This window comes from Suricata suricatta, chromosome X (genome assembly GCF_006229205.1).
Source record: "Suricata suricatta isolate VVHF042 chromosome X, meerkat_22Aug2017_6uvM2_HiC, whole genome shotgun sequence".
In the NCBI taxonomy this organism is placed as follows: domain Eukaryota; kingdom Metazoa; phylum Chordata; class Mammalia; order Carnivora; family Herpestidae; genus Suricata; species Suricata suricatta.
In genome coordinates this window covers 76,245-93,468 of record NC_043717.1, presented here as the reverse complement: position 1 = coordinate 93,468, position 17,224 = coordinate 76,245, and the positions used below count along the sequence as shown (strand labels likewise).

The 17,224-nt window shown below is 60.0% G+C and overlaps 2 protein-coding genes across 4 annotated transcripts in view; one reads left to right on the top strand and one right to left on the bottom strand.

Annotated features, from left to right (window-relative positions):
• Positions 1–8,325, bottom strand: part of LOC115284284 (cohesin subunit SA-2-like) — a 44,480-nt gene extending 36,155 nt beyond the window's left edge. The window contains exons 1-4 of the mRNA XM_029930974.1: positions 8,162–8,325; positions 5,064–5,133; positions 1,906–2,016; positions 867–1,004 (exon numbers count right to left, since the gene is read on the bottom strand). Of these exons, the coding sequence (XP_029786834.1) occupies positions 867–1,004; positions 1,906–2,016; positions 5,064–5,133; positions 8,162–8,325 (483 nt within the window). The remainder of the gene's footprint in view (positions 1–866; positions 1,005–1,905; positions 2,017–5,063; positions 5,134–8,161) is intronic.
• The window catches only part of GTPBP6 (GTP binding protein 6 (putative)), a 12,087-nt gene continuing 3,172 nt past the window's right edge, over positions 8,310–17,224 (top strand). Inside the window, exons 1-7 of one of the 3 annotated variants that reach the window (XM_029930861.1) lie at positions 8,310–8,690; positions 13,209–13,346; positions 13,874–13,944; positions 14,086–14,216; positions 14,512–14,582; positions 15,424–15,600; positions 16,768–16,976. In XM_029930861.1, the coding sequence (XP_029786721.1) occupies positions 8,345–8,690; positions 13,209–13,346; positions 13,874–13,944; positions 14,086–14,216; positions 14,512–14,582; positions 15,424–15,600; positions 16,768–16,976 (1,143 nt within the window). In that variant the 5' untranslated portion in view covers positions 8,310–8,344. The remainder of the gene's footprint in view (positions 8,691–13,208; positions 13,347–13,873; positions 13,945–14,085; positions 14,217–14,511; positions 14,583–15,423; positions 15,601–16,767; positions 16,977–17,224) is intronic. The other 2 variants (XM_029930859.1, XM_029930860.1) reach the window with 2 other exon arrangements.

The window sequence follows — 17,224 nt, the reverse complement described above, 5'->3', positions numbered from 1 at the left end:
TGTGTGTGTGTGTGTGTGTGTGTGTGTGACAAGCCAGCAGTGAGGACATGGGTGTGACCGTGTGTGTGTGACAGGTCAGCAGTGAGGACCCAGGTGACACCATGTGTGTGTGACAGGCCAGCAGTGAGGATGTGGGTGTGACCCTGTGTGTGTGTGTGTGTGTGTGTGTGTGTGTGTGTCACAAGCCAGCAGTGAGGACACAGGTGTGACCATGTGTGTGTGACAGGCCAGCAGTGAGGACACGAGTGTGACCATGCGTGTGTGACAGGCCAGCAGTGTGGACACGTGTGCGACTGTGTGACAGGCCAGCAGTGAGGACGCGGGTGTCACTGTGTGTGACAGGCCTGCAGTGAGGAGGTGGGTGCAACCATGTTTGTGTGTGTGATGGGTCAACAATGAGGACACAGGTGCGACCGTGTGACAGGCCAACAGTGAGGACACAAGTGTGACCGCACGTGTGTGATTGGTCAGCAGTGAGAATGCATCTGTGTGATTGGGTGCATGACAGGCAGTGGTGAGCGTTTGTGCTTGTGCTCGGGTGTTTGACGGGCAGCAGTGAGCGCACGTGTGTGTGATCAAGTGCCTGAAAGAGCGGTGAGCGCATACATGTGACTGGGTGTGTGACGGGGCGGTCAGCAAGTGCGTGTGACGGGTGTGTGACCAGCGGCAGTGAGCACATGCGTGTGACGGGGTGTGTGACGGGTGGTGGTGAGCGCGTGTGTGTAGGATGAGCACGTGTGTGATTGCCAGGCATGGTGGCCAGCCTCCCCGTCGGCTGGGCAGACAGAGCAGCGCCGGGCTGTGGTCGGTACTGTCCTGACCGCACGAGCGCTCACCCCTGCAGGCCCCCCGGCAGTGGGCAGTACCTGCACACAGTGCTTCCCCAGGGCCACCATCTCAAACAGGGTCGCCTCAGTGGTGACGGTTACTTTCCTCTTGCGGTCCCGCCGACGGAGCTGCCCTCGCCGGCAGGCGCCCTGGCCCTCCGAGGGTGCTCTCTGCGTCTGAAACCAAAGAGTCGGATGTGACGGGGCCACACCGCACACCCTGCGTCCCAGGCACGGTGAGGAGGTGCGGCATCCCCGGGATGCAGCGGTGCACCATGCTGGCCCCGGTGTGAATGCTGGACCATCGGGAGCACGTGGCTGTGAAGGAGACCTGGAAATTCAGGAGACACCTGGCCACGCCCAGTAGGGGTGCCCACCAAGTGGTCTTGGCTCCTCATGGCTTGTCCTGCCACCCCCCACCACCACCAGCAAGAGGTCCATGATGGCCTGAGACCCTGGGTGGGGAGGGGGCTTCAGGCACTGGGAGAGACCCCAGACTCCCAGGCAGGGGGCATCAATGCCAGGGAGCAGGGAGGGGACACTGAGGCTGAGGAGGGGGGCAAGGGGGACACTATGTCCGAGAACAGTGGGGGGAGGGCACACCGTGTCCATGGTCAGGGAAGGGAACACTATGTCCGAGGAAGGGGGAGGGGACAACATGTCCATGATGGGGGAGGGGGAGCCATGTCCATGGTCAGGGGAGGGACACTGTGTCCACGGTCAGGGGAGGGATGCCGTGTCCATGTTTGGGAGAGGGGATGCCATGTCCACGGTCGCTGGTGATGCTGTGTTCAGGACGGGGGAGGGACACCCCATCGGAGGACAGAGGCACGGACACCACCTCCAAGGACAGACAGTGGCAGTACACTGGTCCTGCGGGTCCCTAGGGGGCTTGTGGTTTGCCGGGCAGGCAGTGCAGGGATGAAGGCCTCCAGGCCCCAGCCCCAGGCTGGCAGCACCTGGCCTGCAGCAGAGGAGCGCACCACCAGCCAGCGGCCCGCCCCTCCCTCCCACACGCCCAGCAGTGGTCAGGGCCAGCACGGGGCCCTCCTCCCAGCAAAACCTCAAAGAAGGTCACCATGGAGATGAACTGGCCAGCCTCGTTCCTGAACCTCCTGCATGTGGACCGCCCGCGCCGCCGGCACCCAGTGCCTCTGACGTCCCGGCTCCCCGTGCGCCCTTCCTGCACCTGTGGCCAGACAGCAGACGGTGAAGAGCCAGAAATGGTGCTAAGCGAAGGTCAGCTTAATGAGAGGACCCCTTAACTGCAGACCCAGAAAGCACACCAGAAGTCTCCGCCAGAACTGCCCATTACCACTAGGGCCCCCGGGAGAGGTGGGCGGCCACCCCAGGGCACCCACCGCTGCTGCAGGGCAGAGCCCTGGGCCAGGTGCTCACACAGCGGCCTCCACGGCCACGAACCACCAGTGTCCCGGGGGCAGCAAGCTGTCCTGGGCCCAGTCCCGGGGCCTGTCTCTCGGGGCTATGGGGTTCCCATCACCCGACTGGTCAGAGCCCAGGATGGACATGGGGAGCTCAGGCCAAAACATAATCCACAGAAGAAACAACCGATAAATTGGACTCTATCAAAACTCACAAGTTTTGCTCCTTTATTTTTTGTTTTTTTTGGGTTTTCTGTTTTTTTTTTTGAGAGACAGAGACAGCATGAGCAGGGGAGGGTCAGAGAGAGAGAGAGAGAGACACAGAATCTGAAACAGGCTCCAGGCTCTGAGCTGTCGGCACGGAGGCCAGCGCGCTCAGGAACCGTGAGATCACGACCTGAGCCGAAGCCGGACGCTCGACCGAGTGAGCCATCCGGGCGCCCCGAAACAAGTTTTGCTCTTGCAAAAGACACTGTGGAGACAAGACAGGTCAGTGTCTGGGACAAAATATCTGCACAGCCCACATCTAACAAAGGACCTTTACTAATATTTTATGAAAAATGAGCTCCCTTTTGGGGCGCCTGGCTGGCTCAGTCAGTGAAGCCTCTGACGCTTGTTTTCGGCTGGGGTCATGATCTCAGAGCTCCCGACATCGAGCCTTGCACCCGGCTCCACACGGATGGTGCACAGCCTGCCTGGGACTCTCCCCGCCCCCGCCCCTTTTCTGCTCATGCAATCCCTCTCTCCCTCTCAAAATAAACCTTGAAAAGCAAAAAATAAAGAAAATGAGAGGAATGAACTATGGCATATCCCAATACGATTGAACGCAAAAATAAGTATGCTGAGTGAATGAAGCCCGACCACGAACAGAGAAGAAAGTGTAGTGCGTGAGTCGCTGCCTATGAAAGTCTAGGAGATACACACAACGTCACGTTCAGTGACGGGGCAGATCGGAGTGGGTGTGGAGAGGCACGTGGCCATGGCACTACCAAGGCTGACAGGAACTGGGGGATGGAGAGGCGCCCATCATCCCGACGGCGGTGGTGGTCGTGCAGTGTCCACGTGTGTCAAACCACACACTTCACATGTGTGTTTCTTTCATACCAAGTGTTTAAACACAATCTTTCTAATGTTCATTTATTTTTGAGGGGGAGGGAGAGAGAGAGGGAGCGTGAGCTGGGGAGGACGGGCAGAGAGAGAGGGAGACACAGAATCCAAAGCAGCTCCAGGCTCTGAGCTGTCAGCACAGTCCGACCCAGGGCTCGAACCCACGATCTGTGGGATCATGACCTGAGCTGAAGTCGGATGCCAACCCGCCTGAGCCCCTCCAGGCGCCCCCCACACCAAGTGTTTAAGACAAAAACGAGCTCGACTCTCTAAGAGAAGCACGAACAGAATTAAAAGCAGCACACATTGTGTCCATGTGGAGGGGACACAGCGGCATCAAGGGAGGAGAGCACTGAGTGCAGCTCCAGAAGCAACATCCGTGGCCTGTAAACAGCCTGCGGCACTGCAAGAAATGTGTCCCGGGGACACAGGTCTGGTGGGCTCCGCACTCACCGAGTCACGAGCCCGGACGCCTTGGGGCCACCGGGCCGCAGTCCCACCCGCCCGCCGTGCCCACCTGGGCCAGCTCTGAGGACTCTCACGCAGGCCCGAGACCACGGTCACCCACCGCCCCCGTCTCGGTGCCCGTGCCACCACCCCAGTCATAGTCGGCCGCTACTCATTCTCATTCTCCAGTCAGGAGTGACAGGAGAACAGTCATCTGTGCGTGGTCACACCCCCACGGATACAGGACAAGCCCAGTTAACGTCAGGGATTCTCAGCTAAACTGTGAGGTGGCGTCAGATCACACTCTGGGCTCTCAGTGCACAGTGGTGCAAACTCCCTCAAAGGAAACTCGGGACACACGTGAAGCTTACAAATTGTTTGTTTCTACTTTTTTTTTTTTAGTAGGTTCCACACCCAATGTGGGGCTCGAACTCACAACCCTGAGATCAAGACTTGCATGCTGAGCGGGGTGGGTAGAGAAGCGCCTGGATGGCTCAGTCGGTCAAGCAACTGACTTCGGCTCAGGGCATGATCTCACAGTTTGTGGGTTCGAGCCCCGCGCTGGGCTCTGTGCTGACAGCTCAGAGCCTGGAGCCTGTTTCAGACTCTGTGTCTCCCTCTCTCTCTGCCCCTCGCCTGCTTGCGCTCTGTCTCTGCCTGTCAAATGTTAAAAAAAATTATAGAAAAATATATACAATCGGAACCCATTTATAATTCAATTTTAGGATACACATACACCCACGTGTGTATACAGATACGCACATACATACGTGTGTGTATGTACGTAAAAAGGGACACGTGGCTGGTATGCCACAATTGCTCTCAGGTTGTGAGTTTGAGTCCCACTTTGAACACAGACGTTGCTTCAACACAAGACTGGAAGCATATATAGCAAAATCTTTTTTTGAAATTTTTTTAACGTCTTTTTATTTTTTAGAGAGACAGCACAAGCACAGAAGGGCAGAGGAGAGGGAGACGCAGAATCCGAAGCAGGCTCCAGGCTCCGAGCTGTCAGCTCAGAGCCCGACACGGGGCTCAAACCCACAAACTGTGACATCATGACCTGAGCTGAAGTCGGAGCTTAACCAACGGAGCCCCCCAGGGGCCCCTGTAGCCAAATCTCACTAGTGAGCACTGTTCGCACAGGTTACAAGGGTCCGTGTTTTCCCGTTCTTGTCTCCACCTTCTCATCTGCATGAACCTGTCACCTTTTTGTCTGCCTCAGGGGAAACATGCATCTTGGCCCACGTCACAAGCATACAGAAACTTGGCCACGGACGCCCTCGGCACAAGCACTCACCGGCACGCTGTTACGGCCACCGCCATCGCCCCCCGGCACCGGGCTCACCTCCTCTCCTCCGGACCTTCCACTGAGACAGGAGAGAAGTCAGATTGCTGCGTGAAGCCCTCGAGGCGGCCAGCCTCGTAATGACACAGCCGCCCTCCCCCCCAGCCGTCACTCGGTGAGGCTTTCTCAAAGCTACAGGCGGTTCCACACGCTGGGGCTTTTCAGTACAGACTCTTAAAATCCGACGTTTTTAAATTGTCAGCAGCAGGAAGAAAGCACCCCAAGTCAGACAATGCCAAGGAAGTGGGAGGGGCTGAGCTCACAGAAGGCACAAAATAGTCCGTTTCTGAATGCCTGGGAAGGGGGGGGGGGTCAGTGAGCGGCAGCCCCTGGTGCTGATCAGGACACATCCCCCCATCCAATCCACAATACACCCTAACAACCACGGATATTAGAGAATCGAGAAAATGGAATACTTCTGAAACGAAGGCAAAACGGGAGAGCTTTCTCCGCGCATCTGTGCAAACCCCCTCCCACCCCCTCTCCGCGCATCTGTGCAAACCCCCTCCCACCGTGCTGTGTACACAGCACAATGACCCAGGCGACAGTCACCTGCCTCTTTTCCCCACGTCTTCCTACTGCCTCAACACCATTTTCACGCCAACATCTACGCCGTTGATAATACACACGAGGCATTTTGAGGGCTGTGAGCGGAACCGAGTCTGCACACAGGTTTGGGTTCCCACAGAGGTGAGGGTGTAGGATTCTGAAGTTACTTAGCAGGACACTGTCTACCCGCTCCCTCCCTGCCACCGTCAGCAGCCTTAGGACACACTGTCAACAGTAAAGTGGTAAAAAAAAAAAAATGCGTTACCTCATTATCAAATGTTAATCCTCTCTGCGTCCCTCCCCCACGAACCTCTAGAAACTGCCAGACAGGCAGGCTCTGGGGGACACAGCTGGAGATCTCGCCCCGATGGCAGCGGGGGACGAGGAGCCCGAGAGGGCTGTGTGCCGCGCAGAACCGGGCGCCCAGCACAGCCCTGGAGACACTCACTCCCGGACGTCGGCTCCCCGAGTCAGACTGCACAGGAGGCAGGGCTTTTGCAGGAGGGGACCTGCCCGAATCCTACGCCAGGTGGCGCTCTCGGCCTGGCCTCCCTCTGCAGACCAGCTTCACCCCAGATGTCAGGGCAGGGCCCTGCAAAGACAGCCTCCCCTGGACACAAGTCCCTGTGCTCGCTCGGGTGCTGGGCGGGCTCGGGCTGTGTTGCACAGCTGGGGGTTGGGGGACTACCCGGGGGCGATCCGTGCCAGAGAACACTCGCACTTGTGCATCCGTTACTGTAGGTCCTAATCAAGGCTCTGTTCCGTCAACAGGCAAATGGCAGCCTCACCGCCTGTGCAGGACGTCATGGGTGACACTGGGTCGAGATTCCAAGCTCACCCGTCTTACTGAAGATGCATGATCTATGGTCAACTCAATTCCCACTGTGCTCAACGCGGTGGTCACAGTTCCTCGGGGCGTGCACAGGACAGATGCCGCCAGTCACACTCCTCAAAGGTTCCCTTTGCTCCCCCACACCCGTCCTCTCAAGGCAACTAGGTCTCCCGTGCCTCTTCGGGTACGTGTCCCTGCAGTCCTGGGGCACCTCTGTCATGCGCCATCTAAATATCAGAAAGGCCGTGGCTTTCCGTGGCCTTCCGCAGACACTTAAAAAGGAACATTTCCATGAAACTTGCTCTTTGGTGGAAACAAGAACCCCCTAGTGACAGCTAGGATCCATGTGACCCTTTCAACACCACACGTTCTTAATTTTTCCTGGAGGGTATGCTGATAATAAGAGTCTGAGCAGGAGGGGTGCGCTCCTTTCCAACAGCCCACCTCTCACTCTCCTGCACCCACTGGGCTCTGCATTCACTTCCCACACCACATTGGCCGGACGGCTTCTGATCCCCAAGCAGGTCCTGGGACCCACAGGGACACCCTCAGGCTGGCGGCACAGTCTTCAGAATCCCCCCTCCCAGTCAGATTCAGATGCCCAGCAGCACTGGGGAAGCCTAACGTCAGCATCACATGCCCAAGGCAGAGAATGAAGCCCTGCGACTGGACGTGACCCTGTGGCATGTGTGACACGCGATCACGGACTCAGATGTCCCAGGCAAAGTCTGAGACTCCTAGGAACTGGCGAGGACCCCCAAGGCAAGGTCTGGGGCCCATGAGGCTGAGCTGCAGACCCTCAGCAATGGGATGAGACTTCCAAACCCAATCCACTTGGACCACCAAGGCAAGATGTGGGACCCCCGAGATGGGCTTGGACCCCTAAGCCAGGATGTGAGACCCCTGGGCCAGGCTAGAACCCTAAGGCAGTATGTGGGACCCCCCCAGGATGAGCTTGAACCCCCAAGTCAGAATATGAGACCCCTGGGATTGGCTCAGACTCCCAAGACAGTATGTGGGACCCCCCCAGGATGGCCTTGGACCCCCAAGACAGGATGTAGGACCACTGGGATGAGCTCAAACCTCCAAGGCAGGATGTGGAACCCAAGACAGGCTTGGACCCCAAAGCAAGACGTAGGACCCTCAGGATGGACCCCCGCCCTGGGGATCCCCGTCCCCCTGGGGGGAGCATTAAGACCCCCAAGTCCCGACGTGGGACTCCCAAGGGAGCACTCAGACCCCCTAAGGCAGGATGTGGGAACCCTGGGATGGGCTCAACTCTCAAGACAGGATGTAGGACCCCCCAGGGCAGTACTAGACCTGCAAGGCAGATTTTCGGCTCCCTGAGACAGGCTCAGACCTCCAAGACAGGATGTGGGATCTCTGAGATGGGCTCAGACCCCCCCCAGGCAGGATTTGGCACTCCCAGGATGGGTGTGGACCCCAAGACAGGAAGTGGGACCCCTGTCGGAGCACTCAGAACCCAAAGGCAGGATGTGGTACCTCCAGGACAGGTTCGGAACCCAAGACAGGAAGTGGGATGCCTCGGGGAGCACTCAGACCCCCCAGGACCAGACCACCGATCACGCGCGGAGGCCAGAGAGGGACGAGTGTGGGCAAGCGCCCGCCCAGGTGGGATTCCGGCGCCTGGCCCCGCTGGCGGCACTACCTGGTGCGGATATCCGCCAAAGCGAAGCCAGTCCCCAGCGGCCAAGTCCCAAGTTTGCCTGCCCGGGACCACTCGCGCCAATCAAGCGGCGGCGGGGGCACGTGATGTCCGGCGACCAACGGGGAGTTCGCGTGGGAACACGCCCCCCAGAGGCCCCGCCCCATAGCGTGCGGGGGAGCCAGCATGTGGGCCCTGCGGGCCGCCATCCGCCCAGGGGCCTGGCTGGCTCATGCGGTACGGGGACGCCGGGCCCCGAGAACCGCGCCGCCGCTGCTGGTCTGCTCCGAGCGCGCCCTCGCCGCCTTCGGCCCCGGAGTCCTCAAGGGGCGAGGGGGCCGAGGACAGGACCCAGCGGCTGACGGCCTGAGAAGCCGAACGGGAGAGGAGGAGGAACCAGAAGATGCGGAGGAGGAGGAAAAAGAGGAGGAGCTGCTGAGGAGGGACCCTTTGCTTCCGGTGGGGACCCAGCGTGTGTGCCTGGTTCACCCAGAGATCAAGTGGGGACCCGGGAAGCCGCAGCCGACCCGAGGTGTGCACGGGGGCTGCGCTGCGGGCGGGGGCGGGGACTCGGGAGAATCGGGCTTTGAGGGCTGGAGCTGGGGGTTAGCTGCAGGCGGATTCGGGGGGCGGGTCTGTAGGGCCAGACACTCTGGGGGCGGGGACTAGCGTGAGCGGGGCTTCATTGGCCGGAGCACCGGGCTGGCGCTCTAGAGACGCAGATTGGGGAGCGGCGGGGCATCAGGGGACGGCGACTCGGAGCGAGGGGGCGGGACGCCAAGCGCAGCTCTGAACCTTCAGCACCCATCCCCCTAAACCTGCTGGAGGCAACCCCAGACCCCCGCTGCCTGGCCTTCTCTCCTCACCCTCCTCTCCCCTCAGGCGTGTGTTGTGTCGTCCCCGTGCTTTTCCTGTAAAGAATCTAACAAGGTCTAGAGCCAGTGTGCCCAGTCCGTGTGCCTGTGTGAGATGGACCCTTAAGTATCTTACTGTGCGGCGCTTTCATTTACGTGATCACTGAATATTAAAGATTGTGCAAGAAAATGCTCCTCAGGCATGCACTTTATACCCAGAACTGCAAGCCCTCGGCTGCCCGCCCGCTGGAGGGCAGCCCCCTGGGGGCGGGCATCATCCCCCCAGTCACTAACAGCAGCCAGAGGCTCCGGCGCAGCAGGCACGCACGTGGGCCCACGTGCTGCGGGTGGGCGAGAATGTGGTTCGAGGGTCTCAGTAGAGCTGTCCTGGATGGCCTGGGAAGACCAGACCACTGGGCGGGGGGGGGGGGGGGGGGGGGGGGGGGGGGGGGGCACACAAGTGTGAGGACAGTCTCCAGTGAGGGGTCCTCCAGAGAGCACGGCCTAAGACCTTCCCCGCCCCCTGCAAGCTGGCTGGGTGGCTGGGTGAGGGGGCACTGATGCCGAGTCTCCGGGGTCTAACGCACACTGGTGTAGGCTCTACCCACAGGAGTTGTCACAAGTGTGCCAACTTAGAGCAGGAAGGTGACCCGAGAGGGTGCGGGTTAATTTCCCTCTTCCTCTTCTACCTTTATTAACGTCACTCATACAATTAGCCTTCTGCCAGGCCCAGTTCAGTAGCCTCTAGCACATCCAGCGCTTGCAGCCGCCCCCTGGATGTGGTTCCTATCATCCCAGAAGGAGGCCACCTAATACCAGTCACTTCCCATCACGTCCCTATCCAGTCCCTCACAGCCACAAATCTGCTCTGTCCCTGCTCAAGACATCCCAACCCTGTGCCGCCTTCTTGTTTTCTCCTAAAGCCTCTGTTTTAGAGCCGTGGTAGCTGTGCGGTAGGATGGAGAAAGCGGTAATAGCAGTAGCTGCACACAAGACTGAGAAGGTACCGAGTTCCTGGTACATCCTGTCGCACCCACCTAGCCTCGTGTGTTATCAGCATCTCCCCCCTCTCCCCCCGCACAGGACGCGTGTTAGGATCCAGGCAGCTAGGTGAACAAGGGCTCTCCCAGAGTCCGAGGTGTGCAGTGCGATTCCCTCTCTGTGTTTCACGCCCTGTGGGTCTGGACAAGATGCACTGTCCCGAGCCCATCGTCACGGGGCTCTGCCGAGCGGTTCCCCTGCTCCTCGTGTTCAGGCTGGATAGAGTGAGAAGCATTCAGTAGGCAGTCACTTCGCACCATCTCCTGCCACTCAGTCGCATGCATCTAAGGCTCCTGCGTGAGTTTTCGTGGCCGGACAGCTCATCGGTTTCCAGTGGTGCTAAGATCTATTGTCCAGATGGCCCCCGGTGTACCTCTCTGTCCACCTGCTGAGGGACGCCATGCTTGCTCCCGAGCTGCTGTAAACATCCAGGTGCAGTTTTGGGTGGCCCTAAGGTTTCCGTTCACGCGGCCCGACACCAAGGGACATTTGGTTTTATAAGAAGCCATCACACTGCCTTCCTAGCGGCCGCACCACCTTGCGCCCCGTCAGCGAGGAAAGAGGGTCACCAGCGTTAGGTGTCGTCGGCGTTCTGCCTCTGGGCCAGGCTCACAGGTGTGGAGTGGAGCTCGTGGGAATGTGCATTCATTTCCCCGACCACATATGGCGTGGAACGTCTCTCCCCAGCTTCTGTGGTCCCAGCTTCTGTGGTCCGGTGTGTGTTAGGTTGACAGCCTAGCTTTTGTTTTTTTATATTTTTACTATGAATTGTTTTAATGTTTATTTCTGAGACAGCGTGAGTGGGAGGGCTGGAGAGAAAGGGGGCAGACGATCCCAAGCCCGCTCCCACTGACAGCAGACAGCCCAGTGCGGAGCTCGATCCCACAAACCGTAAGACCTGAGCCGAAGTCAGACACTCAACCCAGCAGGCGACTGAGGCCGAGGTTTCATCAAGTTCTTCTCTTACTGCTGAGTTTTAAGAGTTCTTCTGCATAACAGTCCTTCCTCAGATGTTTTTTACAAATATTTCCTTCTAGTCTGTGGCTTGAGTTTTCAGTTTCTCTACACCTTTTATGGTTCAGAAGTTCCTCCTCATGACTCTTGTCCAGTGTTCAAGCTTAGAGATTCATTCCTCTGCCCTGCCCTGCCCACTCATACGCCCGTCAGCGATTCCTTTCTGTTAGTGTTTGTGACAGCCAGCATTGTTTGGTTCTTTCTTAGGATTTCCATCTGTCTGCTTACGCTGCCCATCTGTTCTTGCGTGCTGCCTGCTTTATCCGTCAGAGCCCTTAGCATGTGAATCCTAGATGTTGTAAGTTCTGGTCCAATAATTCCAGCAGCCCTCCCATGCCCAGCTGGTTCTGATGCTGCTCTGTGTCTCCACGTCATGTTTCCCTTCTGTCACTGTGCCCTGTAATTCTCCCCTAATGGGCGGATGGGATGCACTGGGCACAGGGGACTGATGTCAGTTGGTCTTTAGTGGTGTGGTGTGGAGGTGTGGGGCAGGGGAGGGGAGAGGCCACGCAGGAGAGGGGTGGGGGAGGGGAGGCGTGGAGAGGGGTTGGGGGGAGATTTGGAGGGGCGGGGGGTGGGGGCGAAGCTTCCCTAGTCCTGCGAGCAGGGCCCAGTCGACAGTGAGCGTGAGCCTTGCCTCTGAACTGTGACCTGCACAAGTGTTTCCCAGTTTTCATTCCCGCCTGTGGATCCCGAGCATTAGGGTGGGGGTCCCATGTGGCAGGCTGACCAGCCCCCCTGCCGGTGGCTGTGGGAGTGGCCAAAGGAGCAGGACCACAGCAGAGGCACTGTGGGATGCACGGTGATCCACAGTTGAGCTGGGGACGTGACCCCGTGGAGGTCCAGAAAGATCGCGTCTGTGGGGTTTGCTGATGAGCCGCATGTGAGGTGAAGGAGGGAAGTCAGGGGTGACCCTACCCATAAGGGTGCAGGTGAGGAGGACCAGCAAGTCCCTGAGAGTCCAATCTGAGGACACTGCCTGCCCTCAGCCCCCATGATGGGAGACCCCATCCCGGTCCGAGCAGAGATGGGGCATCCCTTGCACCCTCGGGTCCCACCCCTCCTCACTAGCTTCGTCCCATGCCTCCCTGGCTTGCCTCCGTTTCCTCCCTGTGCCAGAGCCCTGAGGAGGAGGTGACCTAACATGTCCCCCCGCCACTCACAGCCAGGCTGGGTCACTGCAGGGGGGGAGGGGTAAACCGGCAGGGTCTGTGCCATCAGGATGGGACCACCCTTCTGCGACAGTGTGCTGCAAGGCATCTACCCCTGGGGCCGTCAGGAGAGGGAGGACAGCGCTGGGACTCTGAAGGCCTTTGGTGCACGTCTAACACGTCGGGAGAGGGGGACGCTCTGGGGCTCGGCGGGTCCTCGGTGCACATTAACACGTCAGGAGAGGGGGATGCTCTGAGGCTCGGAGGAGACCTCAGTTCACGCCTAACCAAGCTGTCACCTACCACACTGGCCTCCGTGTCACAGACATCGGAGTCGGCCTGGTCCCAGTCTACACCTGCCGCACCACAGAGCACAGCATCTGTGATGCCCATGCTGCCTTCCTATTCAGAACCCTCTCAGGAGATGGCATACAGGCAGATCCAGTGCCAAGTCTGGTCCACAGGCACCCTCCGCTCCCTGGCCAACCCCTCTTGGGGACCCCAGCCACTACCTGAGATGCTTCCGGAACCTGTCCCTGCCCATAGGTCCCGTGCATCATCCTGTCTGTCCTGGTGGGTGTGGTCTTTCCCGTGCTCGGCGGGCAGCAGGCTCTGAGGACACCCTCTCCCTGCCCCATCGGGGCTCACAGCCCACCCTGCAGGCAGTGAGTGGGGCCCATTCCCGGGGCCCTCGGGTCCACCTCACAGACCTGCCGTCAGTGGGCCAGACTGACCATGGGGGCTGCACTGAGCACAGGTCCCGCTAACCGCCAAGTCCCCAGTGTCCAGCATGAGCAGGGGTTCCTGCCCTCGCCCCCTGCTGCTCTGAGTCCAGGAGAACACAGCTGTGTTTCGGAGCAAGTGCCTATCTGGGGGGTGCCGTCTCCAGACCTCCATGCACCCACGCAGGAGGCCATCATAGCTGGGGGTCGGGGGCTAGGGCTGATCTCACAGAGATGCGTCCCTCACCCTGGCCGTGTCTTCCCCAAGCTGAGTGGCAGGTGGTGGAGGCAGAGTCTCTGGTCCACACACTGGATGGCTGGTCGGTGGTGGAAAGGATGGTGGTTCCCACCAAAACACCCGACGGGAAGCTCATGTTCGGCAGAGGGACCTTGCAGCACCTGACAGGTGGGTCCCCACACCCTCCTTTTCTCTCTTCCTCCCAGAAGAGCAGCAGGTGGGCGTCCTCACAGGAACTCGGGTCAGAGGTCAAAACAACGCCCGGGAGGACCGTCGGGGCAGTGCAGAGTCCGGGGGAATCCGGTCCCAGGACCCCAGCCCAGTGCTGCCCAGAGATGGTGCTGTGTGTGAACCCTGTCTTCCATGGTCCCCCGGGGGTCTCCAACTGTCGTCCGGCTCAGCGTTCAGAGAAGCGAGCCCTGCAGGTGTGCCCAGGGGCTGCTCACCGCCCCTCTGTCATCCCAGGTCACATGGGGTTCAGTCCCCATGGGGTTGTGTGAGTGCCTGTGCACGACCAGCGACCCCTGAAAATGGACCCGGTCCTCCCCTGACCTGTGGCAGGAACCCGACATCCCAAATACGCACTCAGACCACTGCAGGGTATCCAGAGAGCACAGCTGACCTCAGCTCAGGGTCAGTCCCGTGACAGACCCCACGGAGCACCGATGTCTGAGCAGACCTGCTCTTTTCCTCAGAGAAAATCAGAGCATTGCCTGAAATCACGTCGGTCTTTCTGAACGTGGAGAGGATGGCCCCGCCCACCAAGGTACTGGTGATCTTGTGCGCTTCCCACCCTCCGGGCCCAGGGCATCGGGACCCAGGAGGCCACAGGGTTGCCCATCCCATCACATCCGCCTCCTCACCCGAGGTACCACCGCAGATGCCTTCTGTCCGGGTCTCTCTGCAGAAAGAACTGGAAGAGTCCTGGGGCGTGCCAGTGTTTGACCGATTCACGGCTGTGCTCCACATTTTCCGCTGCAACGCCCGCACAAAGGCGGCCCGACTGCAGGTGGCACTGGCCGAGCTCCCCCTTCTCAGGTACTGGGCACGCCCCCAGCTCCCGCCCATTGCCTGGGTACAGTGAGGGCAGAAGGCAGGGACGGCGAGGGCCGTCGGGCTGCGTCTGAGCAGCATGCCTACCAGGACAGGTCACCCCACGGCAGTGCCTTCCGTCTGTGCCGGTGAAGGTCCAGCCAGGAGGGAAGGCCCCTGCCTTGTGCTCTGCACCCAGAGGTCTCATCTCACCCTCACATCTGTGTGTGACACGCGGTCTGCTCTCGGGACGGGTGTGTACGGCTCATCCAACCCCTGAGATGCCCCCTTTCCGTGGCAGGTCCCACCTGAAAAATCCCACTGCGCACCTAGATGGACGGGGCGGAGGCTCGCGCTACATCATGGGGTCAGGTAACACGTGAGGGCTTGCCACCGGGTGCTCAGAGGGGTATGTCAGGGCGGTCACCTTCAGGAAGGGGGGAGGACAGCACTGCCGAAGGTCCCAGTGGGGCTGCATGTGAGCCTTGTGCGTGGTCACATTCAAACAAACTAGGATATCGACGTGGTCTCCTGGCGTGGCTGTAGCAAAGGACCGCGAGACAGAGCCTTAGAGCCACAGGAGCCTCTCCTCTCAGCTCTGGGGACCAGGAGTCTGAGATCCAGGCGGGGCAGGGCTGCTGAGACCCACGTGGAGAGGGCCATGCTCCCTCCGGAGGCTCCAGGGGACGGTCCTTCCTGCCTCTTCCAGCTTCTGGGGCTCCAGGCGTCCTGGGCTTGTGGCCACGTCCCTCCCACGTGCGTCTTCACATCTTCACGTGGCTTCTCCTGTCCCCTCTTCTCTCATACAGACATTTGTCCTTGGACTAGGGCCACTCTGGTCCAGGATGACCCCCTGTCACACCTTCACCAGTTATATGTGCCAAGACCTTATTCCGAAATGAGGTCCTGTTTACAGGTCCCGGGGGAGAGGATGTGGACTTGTCTCTGGGGCACCACTCGGGTGGCCGTGGACATCATGGGCGCTGTCCTCTGAGTCTCTCCCTTACTCCCCAATAAAGGGGAGCCAGGTGACTTCAGGAGGCCAAATCTGGCAGTGAGGCCACCCTTCACTGGACAAAGCCACCCCTCAGCGTGGGAGAGCCTGGGGGGGGCGGGGGGGGCCAGAGAGAGGATGCCTGTCCACAAGCCACACAGGGACCTGCTGTCACGTCTTTGTGCGTGTGCTCTGACTCGCCACGTTGGGTGTTTTCAGGAGAATCTCTCATGCAGCTGCAACTGCGCCTCTTGAAGGAAAAGGAGCTGAAGATTCGGAAGGCCCTGGAGAGACTCAGGAGGAAAAGGCAGCTCCTGGGCAGGCAGCGCAGACGGCGGGAAATTCCCGTGATCTCCGTAGTGGGGTACACAAACTCCGGTGAGAGGAGCTCTGGGGGTGAGACATGGGGTCCTCCGTCCCCCCACCACCTGGCTATCAAGGTGGGGAGAAAGCACTTGCAAACGCGACAAGGCCTCGGGTGAGGGCCGACAGATGATAACAGGTGGAAAGCGTGGCTCATGTCCCCGGGGCATTTCGGGTCCCACGGCCGGCACCCCACCCGGTCACCAGTGTGGTTATCGAGTGCTGGACAGTGGACCGGACTCCCCTCTCACAGGTGATTGCAGACTTGGAGAGGGAGAGCGGTCTGGCGGCGTTCAGATCATAGTAGGTGCGGCCGAGGGGGTAAAGGCAGTTCCAACCGTTCGGAAGGACTTCTCAGTAGGTTTTGTGGTTTAACTTAACGTGTGTTTCAGTGTGATTCCAGGACACGGGGCCTCAGGTGCCCCTGTCCCAGAGCCCTGGGCTCATGGCTGTGCTCCGGGAAACAGCGGCAGGTGTGACTTCCTCGCCGTCCCGGTCCAGTCCCCAGCACGTCTGGGCTGCGTGAGGTCCAGTCCCCTGTGTGCACTACGAAGACCAGCCTCACGCCACCAGCTCCCCGTCCTCAGGGCAGGAGGGAACTTCCCGCAGAACCTGGGACAGGAAGCCGTGGGTCCAGCGATGCCTAGAGAATCCCGTTTACTTAGATACAGGCTCGCACCCTGCGGGACATGGAGAGTGCCAGGGTGCCCGGGGGGCAGGGACAGTCGCCTCCTGATTCATCTGTGGGGCCAGCTTGAGCCAGTGGCCACCAGTCATCTCCCCGGGCTGGCCTGGACCTGGTGCAGCCCCAAACACATTGGCGGGGAAGGGGGTCAGGTGCGTTCCTTCAGGAAGGCTGAGAGCAGGGGACGTCCTCTGGGGGCCACAACACACACGCGCCTGCCCGTGTACACCGTCACGCTCCGGTGACGCTCTCCCCGTGTGGCTCACACACGCCAATCCACCTCCACCTGTCCACACGGACGCACAGCCCACCTCACACACACCTCCACCCCGGCCACACCACACTATCCCGCATGCAGGCACTCGAGCCCTGGCCAGGCCCTTGGCGCACGACAGAGCGCAGCAGCTCAGAGCTCGCCCCGCATGGCCGTCCCCACTGCCGACGCGCAGCGTACACGGTGGGCCACATGCGAGGTGGCCTCTCACGCAGCTCGTCCCCTGTGACCTGCCTTCCAGGCAAAACCATGCTGATCAAGGCCCTGACAGGGGACGATGCCATCCGGCCCCAGGACCGGCTGTTTGCGACGCTGGACGTCACAGCCCACGCAGGGTGGCTGCCCTCCCGCGTGGCTGTCATCTACATGGACACCATCGGCTTCCTCTCCCAGCTGCCCCACAGCCTGGTTGAGTCCTTCTCCGCCACCCTGGAAGACGTGGCCCGTTCGGTGAGTGTGAGAGGATCCCAGAGAACGAGCTAGCTAAAAAGCTGTGTGACCTGGGCCGGGTCCCCCTCCACGTGACACAACTTTGGGGACATGGCCCCTCACTCAAGACACAACATGGGGGCTGAGTCCCCTCAGGACGTAACCCCAGGAGGCAGGGTTCCTCACGACACAATCCCAGGTCCCAGTCCCCTCACACACGACACAACCTAGTGGCCAGGTCCCCTCACACACGACACAACCTTGGGGCC